This window comes from Odocoileus virginianus, chromosome 4 (assembly GCF_023699985.2).
Source record: "Odocoileus virginianus isolate 20LAN1187 ecotype Illinois chromosome 4, Ovbor_1.2, whole genome shotgun sequence".
Lineage (NCBI taxonomy): Eukaryota > Metazoa > Chordata > Mammalia > Artiodactyla > Cervidae > Odocoileus > Odocoileus virginianus.
Genome location: NC_069677.1, coordinates 23052912 through 23070607, shown reverse-complemented (window position 1 = coordinate 23070607; position 17696 = coordinate 23052912). Strand labels below are relative to the sequence as shown.

The window sequence follows — 17696 nt, the reverse complement described above, 5'->3', positions numbered from 1 at the left end:
CCGGCGAGGGCGGTGAGGTGCCGGACGCGGGTCTGAGGCAGCGGCGCTGCCGGCGCGTGGGGTGGGTGGTTACATCCCGGCCCAGCCCGGCTCCTGGCCGCCTGGAAGACGTTCAGGAATCTGCCGGAGCGCGGGCCCGAAGCCGCCCGCACCAGCCTGCTCCAGGCCCTCCTGTGCCGGCCCGCAGCTGTCGGCGAGTTCAACCTTCATGACCCCGGCGAAGACAATCTGAAGTTCTAGTTTCCAAGCCTAGGGATGGTGGAGAGTCAGTGGATAGTCCTGTTCATTCCCATCCCCCCATCCCCTTCCACCCATCTCGGCGATTCCTAAAATCCTCATAATTATGGGCAGAGCTAGGACCTGCCAAGTTCGCCGTGCTGCCTGAGAGGGACAGAGCCGAGGACGTGAGAGAGGGCAGCGGTGCTTCCCTGCCCGGGCTGTGGGCTTTTCCCGCGCCCCGGGTGCCTGGCGGCCTCGGTGACCTGAAAAAGGCAGCGGATGGGGAATGAGGCCGCCTCCATTTTAGCCTTGTGGATCTTATTTTTGAGGGTCCTTAGAGAAGGAGATCCCATAATTTATTTGATGACCTGTTTCAGTTTTTAGCAACTAGGAAATTCTCTCGTCTTCTAACCTCGATTCAAGGTGCCACAGATAGCACTGATTTTCTCCAGTTCAGAACTCAGATTGTTTGGGTTCATCCTCCCTGCCATCTGGCAGTGTCTGCTGTCTGGAAAGACCTCTTCCAGGTCGATTATAAGGTGGAACAACCCCCACCCCCCATGCCTCTGGGAGCATTTGTCCCCTTTCTGCTTGACATTTTCTGTCTTGGGTTCCCTGCCATTGCCTTCTCTTGATGGACTCTCTCATCTTTGATGACTCCTTCTTGGACTTTAAAGAAAACAAACAGATTTTTATTGGGGATATTTTCAAATATACAGGACAATAAAATAATAAATCCCATGAATCCCAAATCTCAGCTTCAGCAGTTAGCAACTCATGGCTAATCTTGTTTGAACTCTAACTCAGTTCATTTTCCCCACCGCCATGTTGAACTATTATTTTATAGCAAATTTCTGATATTCTATCATTTCACCTACAAATACGTCTAAAAGTAAACTGCTCAGTCATGTCCAACTCTTTGAGACCCCATGGACTGTGGCCTGTCAGGCTCCTCTGTCCATGGAATTCTCCAGGCAAGAATACTGGAGTGGATTGCTATTTCCTTCTCCAAGGGATCTTCCTGACCCAAGGATTGAACCCTGGTCTCCTGCATTGCAGGCAGATTCTTTATGTATCTTTAAATGATAAGACTCTTAAAAAGGAATTAGCCCCTCTGACCACTTTTAAAATGTAACAATAATTCTTTAATACTAATAAATATCCAGTAATTGTTCAAATTTCCTCAAGAGTCTCATTTAAAAAAATAACTGGTTTGTCTGAAAGGTCTACAGGTTGAACTTGGCTGATAATGTCTTTTAGGTTTCTGCTGATCGATAAATTCCTTGTTCTTTTTTTTTTCCTTGTCTTGTAATATTTATGGGGGGAAATGGGTCATTTGTCTCATAGAGCAGTGCTTCTCAAACTTTAACGTGCATACAAATCACTTCAGGATGATTTAAATGCAGATTTTGATTCAGGACGTCAGAGGCCGCCTGAGACTGCATTTCTACATGCCCCCTGCTGATAACGATGCTGGGGGTGGTGGACCACTCTTTGAGACAGAAGGCTGTGTAGCATTTCCAGATTTTGGATTTTGCTTATTGCACCTCGAGGTATCTTTTAAACATATTCCAGCCTATTGGCAGGGCTGATCAAATTCAGGATGGACGTTTTAGCAAGACTACTCTATCAGTATCTAATATTGCATCTCATTAACAGGCACATAATTTGCTTGTCTCATTTTTTGGTGATGTTCATGTTGGTTAGTGGGTTTAGATGTGGTCAGCCTGAATCTTTCATTGTAGAGTTCTTGATCAGTGGGTAGAGGAGGGCATGGCAACTCACTCCAGTATTCTTGCTTGGAGAATCCCATGGACAGAGGAGCCTGGCGGGCTATAGTCCATAGGGTGGCAGAGTCGGACATGACTGAAGCGACTTAGCACAGCACAGTCAGTGGATGACAATCCTTGCCTGGACCCATTATCACGGTCCCTTAGTGGTAGGATATCCTTGAGGACACCCTAGCACCCTTTCTATACTCTTCGTCCAAGTCTCTACAAATGCCATAAAAGGACCTCTTTCTCTCTCTCGTCTCTGCATCTGTGTTCTCATGGAATCAAAGATCTGAAGTGTCTTGAAAGATCATTCAGTCTAATTACCTCATTTTATAGATGAGAAAAAGGGAGGTTAAGGAGGTAAAAGGAATGGTCCAATGTCACATAGCTGATCAAGAGTGAGCAGATCTGGAATCAGACCTTTGGTCATCTAGTCTGGCAACTAAGGGGTCAGGAGTGACTTTGTAAAGATGAATTTTTAGCAGCTGAAAGAGGGCCAAAGCACAGAATCTTAGAATGGCAAAGCTGGATGGAACATTCAGTTTGTTAATATCTTATCACCATGATGAGAACAATTAGCCCTAGAGTTGGTAAGTAACTTTCCTAGATCACACAGCTGTCTCTTGCAAGAGCTAGGGCTTAACTAGGGCCACATATGTAGGTCACAGAGTTGGGCCTACTTGCTTTTTCTGTTGTACTCATTCTGAACTGCCATGAAGCTCTTTTATGCCTGTTAAAATCCTGTCCTTTCTGCTCAAAAACTAACTCCACTATGAGGCCTTCCCTATAGAGGAAACTGCTCTAGATAGAAATTGATCTTCCCTTTCTCTGAATTTTCCTTGCTTTTTCTGTTGTATATTGAATATATATTCTGCCATACATCATGCATATGTACCTATCCCCAGGAGATTTTAAGCTCCCAGAGGGGAAGGACCATATGCTACATGGCTCTGTGTTCTCCATAGTTCTGGCATGTATTACCCATTTCCGAAGTCCAATATAACTTTTTTAAACTGGAAGAATTCATTTGTGGAGAGATCCCCAAATGAAAACCAAGGTGTTAAAGAAACCTGGCAAAGTCTTTCCTTCCAGATGAGTTTCTATAACTTCCCAGGATGAATATATTGACCAATGAAAGTGGATTGAGTATTCATATTAGGGAGAAATATGGAAGGTTAATCCAAGACTTCAAGAAGTGGTCCTCTGATCACAGCTAAGGGAAACCTGTATCTAACAGCTAGTAGTAAGAATAGGACACATGCACATGATGTATGTGAGAGAATTAAGAGACAGAAGACAAGAATGATGGGGCCCTACTTACTCAGTGCTAGACCCTGGGGAAGGAGTGGAAATGGGTCCTCAAGGGACCTCTAGCAGGTCAGTGCTAGAGGCAGTGGTATGCTGCTAAATGTTTAACAGGATCTCCAGGATAAAAAAAAAAGCTGTGATTGTGGTGTTCCATGGTGTAAATTCTCCCACAGTGGCCAATTTGAAGGTACCAACATGGCATCCCTAAAGGCAGAGCTAAGAAGAGATGTGCCAGTAGGCAAGCTGGCCTCAGCACACTGCTGAGAATGCAGTAGATATCTGCATATCTTTAGGGCCTATGGCCAGAACAGAGAAATTTATTGAGAATGAAAGAAAAGCAGTCAGGGCAACAATGCTGTCTTTTTCCCCTAGAGAAGAACTAGAGAGAATGTTTTTAGTGTCCATAATCTGATGTGGATCCTGAGAGAAGAAAAGGAAAGAAATTGAGTGGTGTTGATGAGTATTGACAACATTACTAGAAAGACAGTCCAGTAATATCTATATTAAAAAAATTTGGCCTGGCATGTAGCTGGAGTGGCTTCCCCTGCAATCAGAGGGACTGTTTGATTTTATTTTTTTTAATTTATTTTATTCATTTTAGAACCTAATGTCTGTTGTGGGCAGTTAGATACTAATATATACATGTTATGTGATAATATTAATAGATTATCATTTATTGAGTAACTCTTATGAACCAGGCACTTCATATATTTTATGCCTAATCCTTAGAGCCCTGCAAGGTTGGTATTTGTATCTTTTTTTTTTTTTTTAACAGATGAGGAAACACTCACTCAGTGACGTTTCCCATTTTAATCAGGTTTGTGGTGGGCTTCATGAACCTATAGGTTTCCTGCAGAAGATGCAAATGACGAGATCAAAAAGACAGTCTAGCTTATGGAGCATGTACCTGAGGCTTGTTAATTTCATGCTTTGTTACCTATGAGACTACTTTTGGGATATAAGGATATATAAAATATAAGGGATTTGATTCTTCATTTTAAGGAGACTGGAAAAAATGGACTCTATCACGAGAAGACAGGTCAAGATAGTCAGGGATTTATACATCGAGCCATGAAAGGAACTGGGGATATTTAGCTCAGTGAAGATCAATAGGAGAGGACATGGAAGACAGACTGCACCCCTATGAAGGGCAGTCATGTGGAGGAGCAGGAAGGTATCTTCTGTGTGCTCCCAGAGGGTGGAACAGGCCCAAAGGATGGGGAATTCAGTCATGCATCCGACAAACACTTACTGTGCACCGATTTTGTTCTAAGAACTGTGCTGAGGGCTGACAAGGGAAGGATATGGCAATGAAAGGGACATACATCCTTGTTCAACATCGGGAAGAAAACTTTCTGAAAGAGACTCCCAGCAATGGACAGGTTTCTGGCAAAGTAGTAAGCTTCCTTTCCTTGGAGTATTCAGGAAAAGGCTAGATGTGTACTTATCAGAATGTGCCAGAATGAATCTTTTTGTTGAGAGGTACATGGGACCAAATCCCTTTCCAGTTCAGAGATTCAGTCTCTGCTCAGCCTCGCTTTGGCAGGCTACAATGCTGTGCTGAAAAAGTGGCATCATGGTCCCCCTCTCGCTGCCCGTGTCCATCTAGCTGCCTGCCCTGCCTTCTCTGACAGGGAGCGGTGGCGGGCCAGTTAGACTGGAAAGTGCCTGCCATCTGTGACGGGGATGATGGTGTTTTGGCAGGTCTGTGTGGGCTCCAGGAATGCAGCATTGAAGCCATGTACACACAACCTGCTTAAGAACATCCCATGGGCAGAAAATGTTTGCTTCCTCTTCAGCCCTCCTCTGTTGCTGTGCCAGGCAGGCACAATGGTGCCTTTGAGAGGGGCAGCTGGAAGGGGGTGTTGGCAGCGAGGCTGGAAGTAGAGCACTGCAGCTGAGGGGAGAACCAAATTCATTTCCAGAAGCAAGCCTGCCCTGGGTGCCAGTTTCCAAAGCAAAACTGCTGTTTCTCAGAGCTCATAGTGGTGAGTTGCCTCAGATTTGGATAGAGGGCAAAGCCATTTCCTATCCACTGCTCCACCCTCCCCAAGTTAAAAAAAAATAAAGAAAGAAAAAACAGCCTAGTGTGTTGAGGTATTCTTGCTCTGGATGCAGTTTAATAGGTCTGCGGTCTGTCTGGGGTGCTCAGACCAACCTGGGGTGGATGGGGCTTTCTGAAGGGTCAGACTTGCCTGCAGACAGAACAGGGCTGATGGCCACAGGGACCAGCAAGGCTCAGGGGCAGGTAGACTTCTGGGCCACCAGAGTGGGCTCAGGGTGGAGATGCCTTCTTCTGCCTTTTGCAGTCACTTCCTCTGACCCCCTGGCAGCTCTGCACCCTTGCTGCCATATGGGCTCTGCCCACTCACTGTCTTCACTCTCCTTGGTGGGAAAGAGGTGGGAGAACTCTGGCATTTCCTGTCCTGGGTTCACAGTTGTCCCAGACCCTCAGTTACTTTCAAAGTTCCCAGCAACAGCTCAGAGATGGGCGTGGGAGGTCTTCCCACTCACCCGATGGTTAGAAGAGGGCCTGCGTGCCAGGCTGCAAGCCCATTCTGTCTTATAGACGGAGCAAGGTGGGTCCCTTTTACTTTGGTGACGTCCTACACAAAGGTATCACTTGAGTCTGGTCAAGTAGTAATTTCTGTTAGTGTTCACATTCGTTATGGGATTTTTTTCACACTTTGGTTCAAATTGTGCAATCAGTAACTAGAGAGCAATGATTTCATTTCAGGCATTGGGGATATAGGGTGAACAAGATGAGCCTTTGCCCCAGACAGCCAACTGCCTAATAGATAGGCCAAGTCCTGAAGGGGAGCCATACCACCAACTCAGCTGATATATACCTGAGGGGGAAAGCAGAGGGAGATTCTACAGGGAGTGCTGTGCTTGGGGCACATGGGCTTGGAACTCATCTGATCTTGGAGTACTTATCTTAAGGAGACTTAGTTTCCTTGTGTATATAATGCACATCATGCAGAGTTGTTAGGAGGATTAAACAAGTCAGGGTAGGAAAGTGCGAGGATACAGAGCTTGTTGCAAGGTGAGTGCTTAGTAAGTGGCTGCTGCTATTAATTCGTGGATTCCAATGGACTTGACATGTAATGTGTATGTGTACACAGTATTTAGATGCTTTGTTAGATTATATATCCTTCCTGAATCATTTTTCTCTTTTCTTAATTCCTCTTCTGTAGAACACTAGGATCCGCATGTTTATGACCTCACTAAGATAACCAAAAACTAGTCTACTAAAGCCAAGGAGACATATGTGTATGTAATATTCTGTTTCATAACCCAGTAGTAGAAGCTGGAAAAGACTGAATGCTTTTCATCCAAGCTCCCTGAATGTCCTGAGTGTGGAGATGAAGATCATGAGTTCTTTTCAATGTTCTAAAAAGTCTAAGAGAAATAACACATTTCCCATGGACAGGGCCTCACAGGTTGTTATTATTTAAAAGATGCACTTGTTTGTAGACATAGCTTGGGGAAAGTTATTCTTCCACTAGGGGACCTTGGTGAGTAGAAAAGTTAAGCTTGCTGGGGCAGAGGTTAGCCTTGAGGTCTCTCAGGAACCTGAGTGGAGGTCCTTCTAGCCCAACATGCTGAGTCATGCATGAGACCCCAAGCTCGGTCCCCTGAGACACCCTCAGGTCTATCCACTGCGCTGCATATACCTCTCCCCCACCATCTGCTTTGTGAAATTGTAGGCATGAGAATTCACCCCTAAAAGTCATTCCAAAGTACTTGGGAGACACAAAGTATATGAAGCCAGGAATCTGAAGACAAAGAAAATCAAAGCAATTCACAAAGAACAAAGGAAATGGGAAAGAATAAGAAAATAAAAGCATGTGGATGAATGGAGGCTTGAAGTGAAATACGGGGTACGCATGTGTAAGGAATAAAAAAGGGGGTCATTTAAGAGAAAAAGTTATGTGTCAAACTGTAAGCAAGCAATGGGATTTTTAAAGAGAAAATTGCCAATTTCTTTTCAGTAGGCTGAAAGATTTTGAGGATCTGTGAAGGAAACTTGTAGTCAGTGCATGACTGAAAGAGGAAGAGAGAAAGGATGGAGCTGTGTTTTAAAAATGGATAAAGAAGAGAACAGCATCAAAACATGTATATTATCTATAGTGAAACAGATCACCAGCCCAGGTTGGATGCATGAGACAAGTGCTCGGGCCTGGTGCACTGGGAAGACCCAGAGGGATCGGGTGGAGAGGGAGGTGGGAGGGGGGACCGGGATGGGGAATACATGTAAATCCATGGCGGATTCATGTCAATGTGTGACAAAACCCACTACAATACTGTAAAGTAATTAGCCTCCAACTAATAAAAATAAATGAAAAAAAAAATGGATAAAGATTAAGGCAATCAAAGAGTCAAAGAGGTCCTCCAGAGGCCTGCTCTTAAAAATACAAGGACTGACATTATTACAGGATTGAAACAAGGCCAACATTAGAACAGCACTGATCCCTGATAGCTGAGATTGTGGGTTACTTTTCCTTTTCACCGCTATATGATTTAACATGTTCTACCATGGATTTGGGCCTTCCCTGGTGGCTCAGACAGTAAAGAATCTGCCTGCAATGCAGGAGACCCAGGTTCGATCCCTGGGTCAGGAAGTCCCCCTGGAGAAGGAAATGGCAACCCATTCCAGTATCCTTGCCTATAGAATTCCATGGACAGAGGAGCCTGACAGGTTAAATTCCACAGGGTTGCATAGATTTGGATTACTTTTCTAATCAAAAGAATTTAGCACCTGTAGTAAGAGGGAGCAGGCAGAAACTGAGGCACCCAAGTACCTGGAGCAGTGAGAACTGAAGGATAGGAAAGAAAAAATCTGAAGTGGCAAGAGTGGCCTTGGGTGGTCTCATGGTGAGGATGCTCCTGGAAAGATGGAACCCCTGGACTTGATGGAAGAAGAGAATGTACTCCACAAATGGGAGAGGATGTCTCTCTGTGTCCATTCCAGCCTCTGACTTGAAGGTTTGGTGCATGATCAGGTTGCCACCTTCTGTTTTCTGAGATCTCAAAATCTCCACGACACTCTTCTCCATGAATCTTTCCCTTCCCCATGAATATGTTTTCATTTCATCTTCCTTGGAATCACTGTGGCTGGGTTGATGAGCTGAGCTTTTGGCTAGTTCCTACTTCATTACTCCAAGCTCTGGAAGCCTCCACTTGCCCAAGCTGAGAAGGTATATATAGATGATGCTAGAAAAGGTGCTTGAAGATCTATCCTCTAATTTAGAGGATATCCATTGCCAGTGGATATCAAGGCAGCCATGGGCTCTCTTTTGCCACTTACTATCTAGGTGAAGTTGGCCAACCAACTCAACCTGTAAAGTCCTTGATTTCTCTCTTCTGAAAAAATGACACCTGGCTGGATTGGAGTAGGTAAAGATATCTGCTCAATCTTAAAGTAATCTGATTCATTATTTATTCTGCTTCTTTACATACACATAGTTGTGCTAAAGGTTAGTTTTAGAGTTTAGGATTCTCATAGACAGGGCCCATCTCATGATATGGCTTCACGTTGAAAAAAATTAAGAGGAAATTCACCTGACACAAAATTAGCCATTTTAAAGTATATAATTCAGTGGCCTTTAGTACTTTCACTGTATCTCTTTGAAGTATTAGAATAATATGGTCTCTGGAGTTGGTTCCATTCTATTGGAATAATAAAGTACTGCACTGCATCTCTGTGCCCATCACCCTGTGAACTCATGTGCAGGACTCTCCAGGTCTAGGATGTGAAGAACCTGCTGGGTCATTCGTCCTAAAAGATAATTTTCAGTTCAGTGTTTGTTGTCAGACTGCTCTCCAAAGTGGTTCACTCATGTCCCCCGAGAGGGTCTGAGGGTTCCCATTTCTGTTTCTACTCCCGTCACAGGGTGGGGCTATTCCTGGGTATAGAGTAGGTAAAGGTAATGAACTGGTTCCAGCAATATCACCACGGAGAGATCTTGAGAATTAATGGTGAGTGAAAAAGGCAAGCTGCAGAGCACAAAACGGTTGTGGGGAACTCAGTTCCATCCATAAATTTTTATTTCTTTGGTTAAAAAGATACTTGAAGGTAATAAAACAAAATAGTGACAAATATCAATTCTAAGTGAGGGAGAAATGGGAATATCTGATATACTGTTCTCAAAACTTTGTTGTATTTAAAAAAAAAATCCTCAATTAAAAGGGGGAAAGTGATGTGCAGAGATTTCCAAAATATACCGGGTAACAGATTTTTTTTTTTTGAAGCAGCCTCCACATTTGGACTCACTTTTCCCCAGGCAGAGGTTCATATTAGGGAAGCTGGCTAGCATTCCCTTGTGAACATTGTTTAAAAGTAGATATGATATCAAGGAATTTTGGAAGTTCTTATTTTTAACCAGTAAAATTTCCAGAGCATGTAAAATAAGTGCTCAAGTCAATGCCTGCCTGGTTTGTTCCACCTAATCATAACTAACTCAAAACCTGTGCAAGCCTCTTTTGGGCCTGGGGTGGGGGAGGTGATTCACTGTGTTCTTTCTTCCCCTTCCCCACCCCTTTATTCTGGTACAATCAGATCAGAATAAACATCAAGGGCAGCTTTGGAAGGGAAGGGAAGTCAGAGACTTGGAGACCCTAAGAGACTGCTTTTGTTCCACCAGGGCTGATGACAACTATGTGGGTGACAGGCTGGATTCTTAATTAGAGGCAACTCCAATTGGCTCAGTGGTTAAGAATCTGCCTGCCAATGCTGGAGACGCGGGTTTGATCCCTGGTCCGGGAAGATCCCGGAGAAGGAAATGGCAACCCACTCCAGTATTCTTGCCTGGAAAAACTCCATAGACAGAGGAGTCTGGCAGGCTATAGTCCATGGGTCACAAAGAGTCGAATATGACTTAAGCCTGAACAACAACAACTGAATTAAGAGCACCCATTTCCCAGGAAGGGTACTCACTCTTACAGCTTGCTTTGTGTGTTCGCAGAGGAAGCATTTAGAGCATGCATCTGCAATTTTTTTTTTTTTTGCTTTGCTTTTTGATAAATGTAAAAGTCTCATGTTTGCTTTCAGTGTTACCCAAAATATTAAAATAAACTGTATGACTAAAGAGAAGATCAGATATATCTCATACTGGTGAGAATCTCTGATGTGCCAGTACTGCCCTGAAACTCCTGGGTTTTGGGCAAATCTGAATTTGAAGACTGACCTGACCACTCAGAGTATGTGCACCTCAGGTGAGCTTCTTATGTTTTTTTTCTATCCCCATCTCTGGAAAGGGGATGTGACACTTGCCACTTGGGGCTGCTCTGTGGATTCAGTGAGGCACTTGGCACCATTGCCAGTTACTTTAAAAAAATAACAAACCTGAAAACATTAATCAATAGCCTTGGGAAGTAGACTAACCCCTTTTCCCCATTTTATAGATGAGAACACTGAAGCCCGGGCAACAGTTTTATGAAGAGGGCTGATGCCTGTCCAGGCCAAACCCCTTTCACTGAGAACCCCACCCCCTCCACCCTTACCCCAGCCTTGACCAAGTGCCTGCAGGTGACCAGTAGATCTGCAATCATCTTTTCTCTGGCCTTAGTCTCTGACCCCAAAACAGTGTCCAGGGTGATTGCTCACATGCGTCCTCAAGATCTCAGGATCAAGTTTTAGTGGTGAGTATTATATTAACCAGCTCATGTTTGTTCTGTCAACTGGGCTATAAACTTTATTTCAGAGAAGGCAAATTCTCCTAGTTTCCAATAAGCTACAAGTCTCTGAAAAACAGGCTGTATTCCTTGCGAGAGACTTTCAGTGCAGAACTTCTGCATAAAACTCATTTTAGCTTTAAGTTTCACCATCCAAGTGTTACTGAGGTGACACAGAGACATGGAATGAGACAGACTTTCTAATCTGTTCTCCTGAACCGCTAACTTTCGTGCCCTTCCACGAGTTGCTGGACCTCTCAGCCTCAGTTTCCTCACCCAGAAAGTTAGGATATTCATGTCTTCCCTGCATGCTCTGTGGACCAAAATGAAATGCTGCATGGGAAGACCTTTGGTAAACTTTAAGGCGGTTTTCCTTTCTGACTCCTCCTGTCCAGCCTGAACCCCCTCCTTCCTCAAATGAGCAAGCAGTGGGACTGTCCCCTCTGTTCTCCTAAAGCATTTCCCAGCAGCCCTGCCCAGCTGCCACAGCTGAGAAAGAACCGAGCAGTCCTACATTCTACAAAGGAGGAAGAAACCGTGTATCTGCGCTGAAAAATTCACCAAGCTCCTAGCACTTGTTAGGTCAATCTGTTTATTGGGTTCCAAGTTAAACTCCTTTCCAGGAGGACTAGGAAGGCCTAGACTCTTACAAGTTTCCAGCAATGAAACCTTGGTGAAGTTACTTAGTGTGTCTGAGCCTCAGTTTCCTCATTTAAAAAAATGTGATCATACTTGCCTCGCTGGGTGATGGTATCAAATGAGGACATTCTACAGTAGGCAGTCAGAGTCTGTGATTTTCTCCTCTTCCCTTGTTACTTCTCTCTCCCTTCTGTTTATCTTTCTAACCCTCTGTGCCTTAGCTTGCTTTCTGTGATGTGGGGATAAGAATACTGGGCCTACGTAGCTCACTGGTTGTTGTGTGACTCTGCAATAAAGGCTGTGGTGGGGCTTTGGAAATGGTGATACAGTATAAATAACTGTGTGGGCTTATTCTCAGGCTCGCTGACCTTGAACTGATGAGCATGCTGGTCCTTCCAGGCCTGGGTTGTTGTGTGCAGCCGCCACTTGGAGAAGGTCACTTAACATACCTTTCTGTTATTGTTCTTCCTGAGGCCCCTTATGCACCCACATCTACCTGGGCTGCCCCACAGCCTCCTAACATCTGTTACTCACATTCCTCCCCCACTGTCTCTCTGGTCTCTTCTGTATCGTAAGACCCAGGACCGTCTCCTCTCCGCTCCCTGGATACAAAAGGATGCCTGCCACAATCCTGCAGGCTGTCAGAACAGAAGCTGCCTGTCAGATGCACCACCGCCTCCCATCCTTAGCCTCAGGAATAAATACTAAAAAGACTCACGATGGGGAGCTAAGGAAAACAAGAAGTGCTGCTAAACAACCCCACGGTGCGAACACCCCCATCTCCTCCAGAGGCCACCAGCCCCTCTGCAATTGAGGACCAGCCGCTGTGCACTGGACTCGGAGGGGCCCAGGATGCTGTGGGCTGGAAGCTGGGAGTTGGGAGCTGGGAGGGCGGGGCCCGCCGAGGCAGGGGAGCTGAGCTGCTCTATTCTGGGCACAGTTTCAAGGCCAGCTGCAGGGAGAACAAGCAGTCGCTGTGTGTCTGCAGCTGGCAGTGGTTAGGCCAGGGCTGTCCCTCACTTGGGGTATATTTAAAGACACCCCAGATGATCATGCCAACAGGAAAAATGCAGACAGAGCTCCAGCCACGTCCAGTTTCCAGCCCAGTCCAGCCCCTTCCCCCTTTGCTGTAGAGCTTCTGGCCGTGGATTTACGTGTCCATAGAGGAAGGCAGGCTTTTCAGACTTTCCCAGGTGGAGGTGGTACCACCTGGGGACATGTGCCCCCCATTCCTGGGCCTCTCTGCCCTCTGACTGAGCTGACTAGAAGTTTAGGGGATTAGCTGGGTTGGCTCCTCCCACCCTGGGGTTGGTAACCCAGCAACCGTTGGGGAGAGGCAGGCAGATGAGTCAAAGAGCACAGAATCTCTGGCTTTGTGGTTTGATTGTGAAAACTCCCCGTGAGCACAGGCTCCCTACGGCAGGGAGTGGTGGGGCTTTCCCACACTGCTTCAGGCCAAATGCTCCTCCTCCAAGGGATGCCCGGCCCCACTTGACCGCTGCTGCAAGCTCAGGGACAAAGCTGGTGGCCCAGCAAGAGCCCATCCCGGCCCAACTCTGCCTGTCTTTCACTTGTTTTTCTCAAGTGAAAACAAGACCATTGGCCTGAATTCCATGGGAAGGGGTATGGGGGTCGGTAACTGAGAACAATGGGCAAGGGGCCCCAAGGGCCTGAGGTCCCGCAGAGCAGAGACAGCAGTTGTGCTTAGAAGTTTGGGCTTGCAGGGCAAATCTTTTCTTAGAAGTGAGAAGACCTCAGGAGAGCAGCCCAGCAGAAGCAGGGTGGGGAATGAGAAGTGCGCAGCTTATCAACCGGTAAGGCCCACAGGCTATGTCTGAGGCAGGCTGCTGCAAGTGCCTGGAGAGTTAAAATGCAAGTGCACCAACTGGATCAGCTATGTCATTTGAGGGTTCAAAATGCAAATACAGGGCCCTTTGCTAAAAAAAAAAAATTATCAAAAATTTTAAAAGAAAGTCACAGAAGAGCATTAAACGGGGAACCTTCTGAGTGACCGTGCAGGTTGGGAAGCTGGCCCTGAGTGCCTGAGTTGGCTCTCCTTGAAAGTTGAGGCAGGTGAGCTGATGATGTCTGGTCACCTCTGGCCTCAACCGCAGACCCCTCAGCCCTGCGGTCTTCAGATCCCAGACTTTAACCAGGCTTGGGACATTGCCTCTATCCCCATAGCAGCTTCTTTCCCTGAAAGGGCAGCACCTGTCTTCATTTCTTGAAGGTGATGTTGGGGAGAGGGCTGAGGGCAGGAAAGGACGGCAGCCCTGAGTCCACTGGGCCTCTAGGTCTCAGATCCCAGAACTCCCTGGTCAGGACGGAAAGGCAAACCCCGTGATTGGAGCCTGTTGGGAGTGAGGCTGTAGACATGTTGGGAACAGGATGGAGGTATGAAGGATTACAGTTGGGACCACCCTGAACCTAGGGGACATGTTCTGAGGGTATGTGACAGTTCAGGACCAGAACCAAGGTCCAGCAAGCTTTTGGGAACTCACCTCCAACTCTATGTGGTCGTGGAGTTTCTTGCAGGTGGCTGCGAAGGTCTCCGAGGTGCCAAATTCAAAGTACCACAGCTTGTTCTTCATCCTGGACCAGGAGTCAGAAAGATGGCTCAGCGTTCTGTGTTTGAAATGGCTGTGTACAACAGCTATGCTCCCAGGGCCGGGACACTCAAGCCCGCAGCTGTCCCCAATCTTATGTTTTTAGCACTTCGTAATCGGATGATCAGGGATGGAAGATTTTTTTAACCAACTGTTCTTGCTACCAACTTAAAGAAAAACCTATTTGTTTCTTAGACATCATGGCTACTCTGGGTGAACAGCCAGTGGCTCTCTGATCTTCCTGGTCAGAGCCAGAGAAAGGCCTGCTTGCCTCTGGATCTGGATCAAGGGAGGAGTTCCACGAAAGTCAACCAGGTGGCAACTGACAGCACGCTCTGGTCAGTGTCCTTTCTACCACAAATGCAGAGGAGCTTTGATAGTTGGGGTATGAAGGGAGGACGACCAGTTAGCCAGTTGAAACTTGATGGAGGTATAGCCTCAGGACAGAGGAGGGATAGCCCCACATCAAACCAGCTAAAACGTGTGCTACTTTGTCTATGCTCTGACTGGGGGAAGCATAGTGGAGAGAATTAGACACAGATTTGCAGGCAAGGAGGAAAGAGGGGAAAAAAAAGTGAGTTGTTTTGGTAGCAAGTTTCCCCCCACTTCTTTCTCAATCGTATTCGCTTAGGCTATGACAATCCTTCATTGAGGGGTAGGCCTTGTCCTATTTGCTTCAAAGTAAGAGCTCACTATTTTGAGCTTTGAAGATGTTCCACATTTTCCTGATGGGGGGTAGGGGGGCCGGAAACAATGGTGTTCCCATGTAGCCGGGAGCTCTGCAAAGTCAGATGGTTGTGTCCTGACACTTGGTCATTTTGATCAGATGGTCTCACCAGGAAGTGTTTCTGAAGGTATTCCATTCCTCTCGTCCCAACTGTCATCCTATTCTCAGGGGCTGGCTAAGAGAAGGGACACCTGTCCAGTTTATAAGCTGGCAGATTTTGCTGAGGAAGGATTAAACAGAATCACAATCTTCTTGGCACAGTCTTCAGGAGAGAGGATGCTGCCTTGCGTGTTGCTGATCCTCCATCCTCAGAGCTGTGGACTAAGAGAAAGGAGCATTCTTCAAAGGAAAGAAGGCTTTCTTCCTAGTATTTCTTAGGCCATAGCAGATGATGCTTTCGAATAAGAGGGACAACTTTTCTCTCTACGTTTCTCAAAGAGTCCACCTACAGCTTAAAGACGAGTCTGTGTTCTCCCACTGCATGAAGATTTCTAAGATCTAGTTGGGAGGTAGCCTTTCTGACTCTTAGTAAGCAGGAAAAGAAATGATAAACAGTATTTATGGAGTTATGCTTATGAAGAAACTTAGAAGGGTTGGGTGTTCTTTAAGTAGATCTTCTCAGCCAGTGTACTAGGCCCAGGTGTGCCTGAGATACCAATCTCCTCAGCTTTGGGTGGCTAGGTTGGGGTCTGGGGCAGGCTGAGCGCCTGATGCCACAGCTGGGGTTCTTTCTATATGAGATAAACACCAAACATTTGCTTTTGTTTTCTACGCCTGCCATGATGTGCAGAGGAAACACTGCTCTGATCACTTCTCTGTATGCACAGAAATGTGAATACAAGTTACCCAGGGATTTCATTAAAATGCAAATTCTGATTCAGTCATTCAGGATTTGGGCATAAGAATTCCTTGTTTTCCAACATGCTGCTAGTACTGGTCCAGCAATCATGCTTGGAGCTGTGAGGATCTGGGGACTACTTTTGTGGCTCTGAAACATTAGTATTCATAAGAATCACTTGTGAATGTGATTAAAATGCTAGTTCCTGGGCTCTTATTTGTAGCGATTCTATGTGGCCTATGTGTGACAGGGCCCAGGAATATGCATTTTATGAGTGCCCAGGTGATCACTATTCAGGTGGTCAGCTGTCAGGATTTTCCGAAGCATTACTCTAGATCCCAGTGAAGTGACAATGAAGGAAGAAGACAGACCGATTAGCCCTGAAAGAGAGGATTCCTCAGGGAAGACAGAATGAGGGTCAGTGCCTTTCAACAGACAATGACGGCAAAAGACCCAGTAATAGCAAAAGCACAGACTGTCATAAATGCCAAGGTTGAGGACGCCTCACAAGCGGCAAGAGCATCTCTGTAGCCAGGAGACCTGCATTATGATTCCATTTTCAAATATCACTGCTGGTCTGAATCATGACTTTTGAAAGTTATTGCCAGGAGATTTAGAGTTTTAATAAAAATTTCCGGAAGCTGCAAGCTATTTTTACCCAGAAGTGGTGCTTCTGATGATCTAATAAGGTTAAGAGGTCATGGTTAGGTCAGTATTGCAGAATGACTGAGAAGATCAAACAGACAGTTCTTCTGTTGCTGGTTAGATGTCCATTGCTGGCTGTGAACCTAAGCCTCAGTTTCCTGATCTGTAAAATGGAGGTAATAAAAAGATCTGCTTAAAAGGGTAGTTGTAAAGATTAAATAGGATGACTGCAAAGCACTTCTCATAATGCTTGCTGCATAATAATCTCACCAATAATGTTAACTACTTACTTATCAGTTATTATTTCAATGTCTTGGCATATTTGGATACCATAATAAGGTTATGGCATCAGGTTGGGCAGCTGTAGACATCGTTGTTGTTGTTTAGTCACTAAGTTGTGTCCAACTCTTCACAACCCCATGGACTGCAACACGCCAGGCTTCCCTGTCCTTTACCATCTCCTGGAGCTTGCTTAAACTCATGTCTATTGAGTCGGTCATACCATCCAAACATCTCATCCTCTGTCACCTCCTTCTCCTCCTGCCCTCAATCTTTCCCAGCATCAGGGTCTTTTCCAATGAATTGGCTCTTCGTATCAGGTGGTCAAAGTGTTGGAGCTTCAGCATTAGTCCTTCCAACGAATATTCAGGGTTGATTTCCTTTAGGACTGACTAATTTGATCTCCTTGCAGTCCAGAAGGACTCTCAAGAGTCTTCTCCAGCACCACAATTAAAAAGCATCAATTCTTCAGTGCTCAGACTTCTTTATGGTCCAATTCTCACATCTGTTCATGACTACCATAGTTTTGACTATATAGACTTTTGTGGACATTATACATCCAAATTTTTCTGGGACAGAAAAACACGGGCTCATACTAGTCAGATCATGTGTCTTGACTTTTGGTTAAAAATATATGTTCCCTCCATGTCTAATCTAATAGTTTTTTTCCAGAGTCAGACCACACCCTAATCCTTGGTTAATTATCTTGACTGGTCACATGACTGTCCAAAGACGTCATGTTTGCAAATCTGCTTCTGAGAAAGTACACATTTGGTGTGAGACAAAGTACTCATCAACTCAAGAAATATTCAGGGTGCCAGGACTAGATAGGGTGTACTTAGGTGCAGGGGAGAACGAAACACAGAACTCCATGAGCCAGACACCTGGGAAAGGCATTCGAGGAAACAGAGTGTGGAAACAGTCATGTGCCAAGTACTGAGCCTTGGGGATACCTAGGAGGAGGGACATCCAGTTCTTGGTGA

General features: G+C 45.6%; 1 protein-coding gene across 2 annotated transcripts in view; it reads right to left on the bottom strand.

Annotated features, from left to right (window-relative positions):
* DGKG (diacylglycerol kinase gamma) overlaps positions 1-17696 on the bottom strand; it is a 210574-nt gene that overhangs the window by 40668 nt on the left and 152210 nt on the right. For both annotated transcript variants that reach the window (XM_070466271.1, XM_070466272.1), the window contains one exon: positions 14120-14210. In XM_070466271.1, coding sequence (XP_070322372.1) covers positions 14120-14210 — 91 coding nt within the window. The remainder of the gene's footprint in view (positions 1-14119; positions 14211-17696) is intronic.